This window comes from Branchiostoma lanceolatum, chromosome 1, assembly GCF_035083965.1.
Source record: "Branchiostoma lanceolatum isolate klBraLanc5 chromosome 1, klBraLanc5.hap2, whole genome shotgun sequence".
NCBI lineage: Eukaryota > Metazoa > Chordata > Leptocardii > Amphioxiformes > Branchiostomatidae > Branchiostoma > Branchiostoma lanceolatum.
Window position 1 is genome coordinate 2,577,842 of NC_089722.1, and position 11,454 is coordinate 2,589,295.

The 11,454-nt window shown below is 39.3% G+C and overlaps 1 protein-coding gene across 1 annotated transcript; it reads left to right on the plus strand.

The window, feature by feature from the left end:
* The first annotated feature begins 651 nt into the window (after positions 1–651).
* On the plus strand, positions 652–6,686 carry LOC136425255 (beta-1,4-galactosyltransferase 2-like). Its single transcript, XM_066414074.1, has 6 exons — positions 652–827; positions 1,481–1,597; positions 2,232–2,419; positions 3,053–3,175; positions 3,390–3,485; positions 5,479–6,686. The coding sequence occupies exons 1-6, from the start codon at positions 747–749 to the stop codon at positions 5,774–5,776; spliced, it is 903 nt and encodes a 300-aa protein (XP_066270171.1). The 5' UTR covers positions 652–746; the 3' UTR covers positions 5,777–6,686.
* The last annotated feature ends 4,768 nt before the right edge of the window (positions 6,687–11,454 follow it).

The window sequence follows — 11,454 nt, forward strand, 5'->3', positions numbered from 1 at the left end:
CCGGAGGTATGAAAAATCCCTATAAATAATTCATGTAAGGTGTAACGGCCACTTTTCATCGGCTGCAAGAATATTCTTAACCCTTTCAAACTGTCAGAGTTTCAACATAGTAATCAATAAGAATCGTACATTTTTAACCCCTGACCTCCCTCACGCAAAACAGCCGGCGGCCCTAACTCCCCTACCTTCTGGGTTTCGCGCGCTACACGCACGCAATGCTGTCTTCTACCGGGGAATACCAGTACCCTATCCCGGTTATAACCGGGCGCGGCACACAGGGTATGTTTCTGTATCCCTAGTACAGCCGTGCATGGCGTAATTGAGACCAATCGATCAAAAATTATTTCTTTTTGTACAACAATTATCACATAAACCTCTTATCAGACCTGTAGATCAACATGAATAATTTACATGAAAGATTTTTGATATACTCCACCCAGTGCGAAACTAGATTGATTTGCACACAAACACTCACACACACACCCACACCCCCCCCCCCCACATACACACACACACGCACACACACACACACACACACACGCACACACACACACCTCTATTCAATTTGTTGTGGGTTTTTACATTAAAACACGGGGAATCTTAACAGTTTTAAAGCAATTTATAAAGTAACAGAGAAATAAAGTTTGAATTTATTACGAGGCAAGTTTACTAATGAGTGTCGGTTTCCGATCTTGCACTTTGTTGCAGGAGGGAGACTGAAGGTGAATGTCAACATCGTTCCCAACATGAACGAAACCACAAGAGAGAACCCGGATGTTCGTCTCGGGGGGAAATGGCGGCCCCCAAACTGTACCGCCAGGCAAAAGGTCACGTTGTTATGGAGTCGTTTAATATTCGTAATTCTGAATGCATTAATGCAGATCCTATCAAGACATATTTGCTTGTTAATGATAGTAATAAATAGCACTAGATGACTTCCAGGCTTTAAGCATGCTTCAAGTCGTGCGCAAAGTCAAAAAATTGTGCCTATCGCATGCTTTAAAAAATTCAATGCTCTGGGTGTGCTTAAGGATCAATTTTCGTGAAGTGTTGCCTGTTGGATAAAATCGTTTGTCACGTTGGTGAAGGTTAGACATCCAGGTAAGAAGATACGCCAGAAATAGTTACTCAAGCAACTGGATAAAATTTTGAAACAGTCAGACGTTTCAAACAGCATCCGCTGTCTTTCGTCAGTGACTAACGATAGGACTGAGAACACCAGGTTTAATACCAAAACTCTGAATAGATATGTTATTCAGATTATGTTAACGTTTAGATATATTAACGTATTCAGATATGTTAACGTTATTCAGATATTTTAACATATATTCAGAGTTTTGGGATGAAACCTGGTGTTCTCAGTCCTATCGTTAGTCACTGACGAAAGACAGTGGATGCCGTCTGAAACGTCTGACTGTTTCAAAATCCTATCCAGTTGCTTGAGTAATCAATGTGGGAAAATCGTTTGTCGTTTATCCAGGTGGCCATTGTTATTCCGTTCCGTGATAGAGAGGAACATTTGCAGCAGTTGTTGAGTCACCTGCACCCCATTCTGCAGCGGCAGCAGCTGGACTATGGTGTCTACGTGGTGGAACAGGTTGGGAACTGCATAATGATTATGTGTAATGTTCTAGACCTGGCGTCTTGTTTCGGCACTGCAGCGGAACTTTCGTTGTGAAATATCTGAAATAAATAGGTTTGGGGCAGAAATATGCGGAGACATGCAGGCGATCCGTGGTTTTTAAACAGACTGAACTACTGGCCATTTCAACGTTCCGAGTGCGCATGTCCAATCGTAATGCATTGTGGTCTGGGGTCAAAGTTCAATGCCCCTGGATGCAGACAGAATGGCCTTATAGTTTGACTTAACTCCACAATGCATGGCAAATGCAAATGTGCTCTCAGAACCGTGAAATTAATCTAGGTAGGCTTTAATCCCTTTATGCATTACATTTTTTCATCACTTGATAGATGTGCACATGTGCTACCATAGTTACGGTTTGTTTTTCATCTGTGAGATGATACAGTATTTTTTTTCATACGCCCCATAGCTTCACCCAATAAAGTTGTCTTCATTTGATTTTGTATCATTTTCTGTTTACAAATTGTATGATTTTGCGATCATTTTTTATGTAATCAGACTCCAGGTAGACTGAGAGTTTCTCTTTGTAACACTAATGGAGATCTCAATAAAACAAGCAAAACAAAACCCCATGTTGATATGATTTCAGTATGGAAACGGCACGTTTAACAAGGCCATGCTCATGAACATAGCCTATGTATTCGCGCTAACTGAAGACGACTTCCGCTGTTTCATCTTCCACGATGTGGATCTGCTGTCCGAGGACGATCGCAACTTGTACACATGCGCAGACCAGCCCAAACACCTTTCCGTGTCTGTGGATACCTTGAAGTATAGGTACATTTCATCTTCATCATCATTATCATCATAATTATTATCAGCAGCATCATCATTATCATTAGTAGTAGTAACCTGTACGAAAAAAAAATCTTTGAAAAAACAAATTTATAACGAGAAGAATAGATCTGTCCCGATATGAAACACTGGTTTATACTTCACCGAATTACAAAGGGGGAAGAAGAAGTACTAGTTTATTGGTCTCATGTTTTATCATTGTTATCAAAACCGTTGGCGTTTCTTTCCTTTATTTTTTATGAAATTTCTCTATGTTTGAAAACCAAAATAAGCCCTAACATAATCACTATTACCAAGCTGTCTATATCATAAGAAAGGAAAACAGAGAAAAAGAAACAAGTTTGTGTAGATATAGATAATATTATTTTGTAGTAATAAAGCCTTTCAGTAGTAAAGAGAAGTTTTTTTTCTAACAGAAAGATGATAATTGTCGATTGTCATACTTTGGGTTAAATGCTCTTGAAAATACATTAGTCAATACATAAGAGATATGGGAATTTAATTTACAGTATCTTACTTGCTATTGTACAGGCGTCTCTAGATACATAGCAACATTACAGAACACCAAAAACATAACAAGTTTCACAATACTATTATTATCATCTACTGTCACAGACTGCCTTATGCTGACATTTTCGGCGGCGTGGTAGCGCTGTCTGCAGACCAGTTCAGACGGGTGAACGGCTTCTCCAACCTGTACTGGGGCTGGGGCTCGGAGGATGACGACATGTCCAGAAGGTACGTCATCAATTAGCGTGTTTTCACTCACGTGATTATGACGTAATCATTGGCAGCCATATTGGATGCCTAAACCTGACAGTTGCCAGCTAAACCTGAATGTCGAAAATGTTATAACAGTAATGTTGCGACAGCTCTATGGGAAAATGACATGCAGTACATTTACAATTCGCAAGGATTCTCACATATTCAAATGTATGTGTATAACCAACAGGGTCCGAATAAGTGGCTGGAAAATAGTGAGACCACCTGCCCATATTGCCAGATTCAGAATGATTCCTCACAAGAAAAGACAACCAGCAGTAGCAAAGTAAGACAGAATACAGAATGATACTTTTATCAACGTTATAACACGAATATATTTTGAAATCTAGATTGTATTGAATATACTTCGCATAGACAATCCATGCAATCACTTTTTCCTGCTTTTATTAGAATAACATTTATATATGGTTTGAGCTATCGATGCCTTTTTTTGCCTGACAGGTATTATTGTACAAAAATATCAAGTTTTTACATTTTAACCCTCAAACCACCGTATGGGGTCAAAACTGACCCCAGGCGTATATCAACATGTGCCATTTTGACATTTCGAGTCGAAAACAAAATTCCTTCCATGAGTTTGTTTGTATGTATGTCTTATAACTTCTCACAAGTTTTTACCGAGATTGGCTCATTGTTGATTAAGTTATCCTAAAAAGTTTACGCATGGTCCAGTGGGGTCAAAACTGACCCCAGCAAAATCTGCACTCATATTCCCTATTGTTTGATACTTGTCATCTAGTAACATGTATGATAAGGGTTATTATGATCATAGTTACAAAATTTAATAGAAAATTTTGTAGAAATGTGAAAAAAACAATTATTTTTGATGAACGTAAAGATGAATGACGTTGCGACGTATTATGACGTCATTTATGTGATTTTATTGACGAAAACCAACAAATTGGGTATTTCCATATAACTCAAAGGTACACGATAAAACTTCAATAGAAATTCTGTATGATAAATCATGATATATCCAAAGACGTTATTTGTAGATGGCAACAGGAACGACGTCAAAATGACGTCATACAAATTATATTCATATCGTGTTACACTAGCGAAATCCGCCATCTTGGTTCCGCCATCTTGAATTATTCTAAATGCATTTTTTCATCATAAAACCTAATAACACAATAAAAATGGACCAAAACGTTTATATTAAGATAGTTTCTGTTTGAATAAACATGGTAATGATGAGATTTGAGGTTGAAATAGCCGGTTATAGCTAATCTAATTATATCGTCCGCCATCTTAGATTTTGACCGATGACGTAATCAAATATCTATAAATTATGAATATTAAATCATAAAAGTGATAGTGAATAACATTGGTTGGTGTTTATATAAGAAAATAAGTGCAGTTTACAAAGAAAGCCCTATAATTACATTGTAAAATCCAAAATTAGCGACTTTTTCCAAATATGGCTCTCAGAAACCGGTTGCCATAGCAACATAAAAACATTGATTAGTTATTTCATTAAATTCAAATTGTTGCCAACGAAATTTTAGCAAAGGTGACCAAGTTTGGTTGTTCTAGCGTAAGACATTCAGATGCTATATGACAATCAAGTGTTGGCGCAGGCCTCAAAAGAGTCCGCTTGTCTGAATAGTGTTAGTTGCAAAAGACAATGTTCCCTATTTTGCATAAATTATGATAATAAGCAGAAATTATTCACTCCTTATCATGTCAAACTGTCCCTTATAGATTACTTAAACTATACATATATACAAACCACAAAAATAGTCACCAATAAAGCTGTATTTGTAGAAAACATTGTGGGGTCAGTTTTGACCCCATACGGTAAGATTAGTCGTAAAAAAGCTACGGTGGTTTGAGGGTTAACCTTCTCCCTGCTACCTAACTCCGTATACGATGCAATACAAGTTTGGTGCCAAAAGAGGGTACTTCAGCAGTAAAAAGAATTATATTTTATGATGCTTCTATTAATATTTACCCACTCTAATATCTAAGCAAGTATGTGATTAACGTTTTTTTCTAAATTAGTATCCCCTTCATTGCAGCATCATAAGATTTAAAGAAGTCACACTATATTCATCCTTACTGTTTAACGATGTTTTATTGCATTATGACTGGTTTATTGAATGAACTCTCTTCACAGCCCAAACGGGCTGAATTGCGAAATTCAGTACATAATTTCCCATACATAATCAAATACAACAAGTCATCAATACATTAAAATCATCACTATACATTCAATTTCAGTTAATTACTATTGCACACATTACTATTGCACACAGGGATCGTGTATATAACCACTTAACCAGCAATTTCACAGTGGACGGATTGAACAGTCTGGAGTATGAACTAGCGGCTGTGTACAGGAAACCTCTTTTCACGCATATCATGGCACAGCTGAAGCTACAGGAACCCAGGTGGACAAACACAACCGAAAAAACAACATCTCGTGCTCAACAACAGCCAAACAGAGGGAAAAAAGCCACGTACAAAGACAAAAAGGTTTCAAATTATATATCAAGTTTAAAAAGAGGTGCATATATAGGACCTGCTGTAAACAAAAACCTCTTTCAACTGTAAACAAAAACCTTTTCCTGTGAGGAACCCTCTCTCCACGCATATCATGGCAAAGCTGAAGCTACAGGAACCCAGGTGGACAAACACAACCGTAAACACAACATCTCGTGCTCAACAACAGCCAAACAGAGGGAAAAAAGCCACGTACAAAGTCAAAAAGGTTTCAAATTATATATCAAGTTTAAAAAGAGGTGCATATATAGGACCTGTTGTAAATAATTTAAGCAGATTGAATATTGATAGTAGAAAGTATAATTAACGGTTTCGCTTCCAGTCACACGTGCATTGAGGTATAGTAGCTATAGGCTCTGTGACGTCATGAAGACTAAAAACTATCAACGCGGAAAACAACAGTTTTCTGGTGAAAACGGATATATGGAAAAAGTTCATGTTGAACTACCAACCTTGCTTGAAGCTGTAGCATATTGTATTATATAGAAACATATTATTGATACAGCACAAACATGGGGACGTTCGTTATGTCGACCAGACAGTGTTAGGAAGATATTACTTTTTGTAATAATCATTTATGATTTTAATCTTACTAATGGGGACGTTCGTTATGTCGACCAGTTAGCGTTAGGAAGATATTACTTTCTATTGTCAGTAATAATCATTTATGATTTTAATCTTACTGATCTTGTAGAATTACTTTATGTTATAAAGTTACCTATTTATTGGTTAGCGTACTTTTAACATGCATTACAACCAAAACAAACCTACATGTATCAATGGAAAGACTTCAGCGTGATTGATTTCAATAATCCGAAAATAATTTCATCAGGTTGATAGAACATGGGATATTTGGAGTTTCTTTTTACACAACAAGGAATCTCACCTGCTAACGTTTCAGTGTCTGTCAGACACCTTCTTCAGAGCTTCTGACTGGAGTACTGCTTCTCGCCGCTATAAGTAGCCAGTGATGAATCGAGACGAGGGGGGATACAAGCTCAGCCACGTTTAGGATTGCGTTCTCGCCGCAAAAGCGCCGCCTACATCGGCTACTTATAGCGGTGAGAAGCAGTACTCCAGTCAGAAGCTCTGAAGAAGGTGTCTGACAGACACCGAAACGTCAGCAGGTGAGATTACCTGGTTGTGTAAAAAGAGTCTCCTATACCCTGTATTTGTAATGTTTCACAATCTGACGTTTGTAAAAGACAACGAGGTTACATTAATTAACATGTCACGTAGTGGTAATACAGCTGTACACCATAACTTCTGCATCACTAATGTTGTAAAACAAGAAACCTTGTAATGTTGTATAAAATTAGCCAGATGGAGGCCTGGCGAACCTCCGTCTCGTATCAGCCATACGGTGATTTACACCATTCACCCTGAGGGGAGAACTGGCACATCCCCGTCTTTTATGGCAGCCAACTAAAGGGTATGTCTATGGCATCATTTCCGTGTCAAAATTACGTACGTAAAAAACGTCACGTTTTGTCGTTTATACGTGACGTATTGGGGGTCAATACGTCACGTATGAAAGGCCTACGTCACGTATGCCGGAACGTACGGATACGTGACATACATATGGTTTTGCAATTTCCGTGTCAAAATTACCTGCATAAAAAAACGTACGATTTCTCGTCCAAACGTCACGTATAACAGGTCATACGTCACATAAGGCATATACGTCACGTACTAAACGTGACATACATATGTCGTGGCAAAATATCGTATCTACGTAGACGTCACGTTTTGTGGTTATACGTTACGCACATAAATGGGTTATGTTAACGTACCACGTTAACGTAACGTATGTACGCCCTTCAAGTTATTATAACAAACAACGTTAACATAACGTAGTCGTAGTTATCATAACGCATTACGTTAACGTAACATAGTCATTTACGTTATCATAACGCAGAGCGCTAACGTAACGTACACTAGGGTGAACCTTTATAATAGGCGTGTTCTGTTTACGTCATTGGTTTATGTTGTGTATAACGTCTACGATAGACGCGTTCTGGTGACGTCATCAGTTTATGTTATGTACAACGTGTATGATAGACTTGTTCTTGTGACGTCATCAGTCTATGTTTTGTAAAAGCCGCAGCACACAATGTATTAGTGTGGGTACAAAGTAGTACGGACACAATTTTTGATGCCTGGCTAGAATATCCTTTGTGAGCATTAGCCAGATTTAAACTGTGCCGTGGGATATACTGTCTGAATTGATGAATTGAATTGTGAACCATTCTGTTCGTGTATATTCGAAAGTGCGTCATACTACGCGTCAACCCGTTCATTGAGTGAACTCAACAGATAGGCGATGCTCTTGTCGACTGTCCGCATCAAATCGTCGTCCAAATGCCCGAAGGTCGCGTACAGTCTTCCTATCCTCTGCCTCGTATTCGCTCAGACTTGACCACAAGCCCTTTGCGAAATCCTTCGAGCGGCTCTTGAAATGTAAATCCTCCAGGGAACGGGGAACTTTCTCGTCCCGGCGCAGAGAATCGTAGTGGACCTCGGAGCGTGCACGTCCGACCCGACACTTGCCAACGCCATGAGGTCCCTTGTGTCCCTTCACGGGTAGAGAACAAGCACGACTGTGAGCACTTGGAACCTGCCATGATCCTAGCGCGATGCCGGAAGCGGTGACCTTGAAGGACGAAGACGAACACGAGCTGGAAAAACTTGAAATTTTAGAGAGAACGGACCGCTGTGGCCGGCACGCGCCCTGTGATCGCCGAGTTACTGTCGGCGGAAGTGGTCTGAGCGGAGATGCAAACGGGGGGGGGGGGGCGGTGGGGGTGGGCACGTGCTCAGGACCCGTATGTCGGGGGCGGAGCTTGACCACAGAGACGCCAGACTACGCGTCAACCGTTCCATGGTGATCAGCCATTGGTTGGAAATCAAGGTGGTCGTGAGCTCGCTGCTTGTGTGGATTACCGCCCAGCGGGCCGGGTGACAGTTTACAGTTCACCATACTTTCTGTAAAGACGCATTGCATTATCAGAATATGAATTTACATGAATGTTATAGCCGACTTGATGGATAAAATATGGGGAAGTATAGTAGAGCATTTGTCATCGATTGTGTAACTATTGTGACATTCGTCCCATTCTCATCCATTTGAAACCTGAAATTGTTGCCTGGCCTTGTTTGGATCTGAAATGTTTAGATTTATGTGGGTTAGGATATGGAGGGATCACCATATACTTCTGTGGAATACTGCCATACGGAAATAATGTTTTGGTCTGTCTATTACAATGTAAAAGCAGTGATGGGCGATGGTTTTAATCCCATATATGACCGCGGCTACAAGTACCCGCGAGAACTAACAGACACAATATCTGCCCGTATACATCGATTGTACTCGAAGATTCCCTCTCATGAACTTTCCAAGCCCCTTTGTGTCGATTTTGTAGACACTCTGGCAGATCACACAACAAGGTGGTCTTTATACAACCATCAGAGAATCACACCTTTTTGTCTCCAATTGGCTTATCACAATACAAACTAATGCACCTGGTAGGGAGAGCGGCAAAAAAAAAACCCGGGACATTTGATATAAAGGTCACTATCTTCTACTCTCCGAGCAGAGGTTAGTGGGGCAGATCGTCACCGTTTTATCATATGCCCCGTAATTTTAGTTTGGATGGGGCTAGCAGACAAAAAACGGGGCATATATTATGATAAAACGGTGACGAGCTGCCCCACAAACCTCTGCTTGGAGAGTAGTAAGGGACAATTAGAGAAGCCCGCGGCCGTCGCTCAGAAAAAAAAAGATCTTTCATTGCCTCCATTGCAGACTCCGTCCGGCCAAGGAGGTTGGTGAGGTTGTTTACTTTCAAGTTAAAGCTTTACTATTACATTTTTTTGTTATTGCTGGCCTTCTCGGTCTTCCCGGACAGCAATAAGAAGAAGAAAAATGTAATGGTAAAGCTTTAACTTAACAAAGAAAACAGCCGTAAGAGTCTGAAATGGAGGCTAGATCTTTCAACCAATATCGATCTTCTAGGAGCTCTTCACATCTGCTTTGAAGCCCAAGCATCTGCTTGGATCACAAATATCTGATGGATCCCAAACATCTGCTTGGAGCCACTACCATGTGCTTTTCTAGATAATTTTCCATTGCTCCCAAGCAGATCTATAGGTCCCAATATCTGCTTTGAGTCCCAACATCTGCTTTAAGCCTCTATTATCTGGTCGGAGCTCCAAACACCCAATGGAGCAGAACGTATGTCACCCCGTAAAAAGGGCGGTATAACCCCGTCGTAGCGAAAGCACGTCGACTGATGATGATGATGATGATGATGATGATGATGATGATGATGATGATGATGATGATGATGATGATGATGATGATGATGATGATGATGATGATGATGATGATGATGATGATGATGATGATGATGATGATGATGATGATGATGATGATGATGATGATGTAAGGTTGTATAGTAAGGTGCCAGACTAGCACATAATGCGTGTTTCAGTATTGGAAACATTGCCCCTTAATTCAGCAAAAGAAACCAAATTGCACATATTAGAATGATCTTTATCGAAGTATACCTGGGAAAACTGCATTACTCCGTTTATTCACGTGTTAATACAAAATTATGTAGCTAGTCAACAGCAACAGGACTAAAATCAATAAATTTGTGCGTTTTATGAAGACATCTTACTGGTAGTTTGCATGCTAAAGGCGTTTTATGTGTCGTTAAACATTTACCTTTTTTTCCTCGAAAAATGATGTTCATACGGAACTGGGGTTTTCAGATTCAATCTTTAATGTGATGATTTGACAAAAATTCCTGGCAAACATGAATAAAAATTGCATGAAAAATAATCAAAACAGGGTCTAATTCGAACACACGAAGGTTACATTAGGTCTTGTTACATTTGAAATTACAAAGCTATTTCAGTGCAAAAATGAATTTATCCTAAAACTAAATTTGATCTGGAAAAAAACAAAAGGAAGTTAGACAAAATGAAAGGACTAGATTTTATTGAAGAAATTCTTGAAGAAAATTAATCATCTTCCAGTGGAAAAGCTATAAAACATAAAAAGAATATAGCCGACTTTCCTTCTTGCCAGAGCGATGGGTCGCCTTATAAATCTTTAGATGTGAAACAATATATTACAGTTCAATATACTAGAGATGATGATATTACATTCTATATCGGATTACCATTAACACTGTAACCACATTACCTCTGATGAAATCGATGCGGCTCTTTGTTTCAAACTGGTTGAGAGAACTAAGCGTTCCTGTACCTACTGATTTGATTTTGCAAAGGACATTAATAATCATGTAATGGCATTCAAGATCGATATGATTTTATGAACCCAAGAAAGATGCATCAACAGATGTTACGGAGAATAAAACTGGTGATATCAAACCTCTTAAGGTGATATCTCTGTGCCGCACATGGACCACTCAGCCCCATTACGACCGTTGTGCACGCCTGTTGTAGAATTTATGATTGAGGGCTATTAGTTTTCAGGAGATTTGGCGGTCCGCTAGGCTCCGTTCACACTTGTGCGTATATCTAAGTTTTCCGCAGTAATATTTTTTGGTTAAAGTAAATTTTGCGTGGAGTTGTTCTCTACTTTGACCCACCGTTGAGCAGTCTAGTTATAAAACCAAGGAAAATACTTCTTCGGCTGCAAAAACTTAACCTAAACCAAAATCATGTTAATACGCAACTCATTTAGGCTTGTATATACG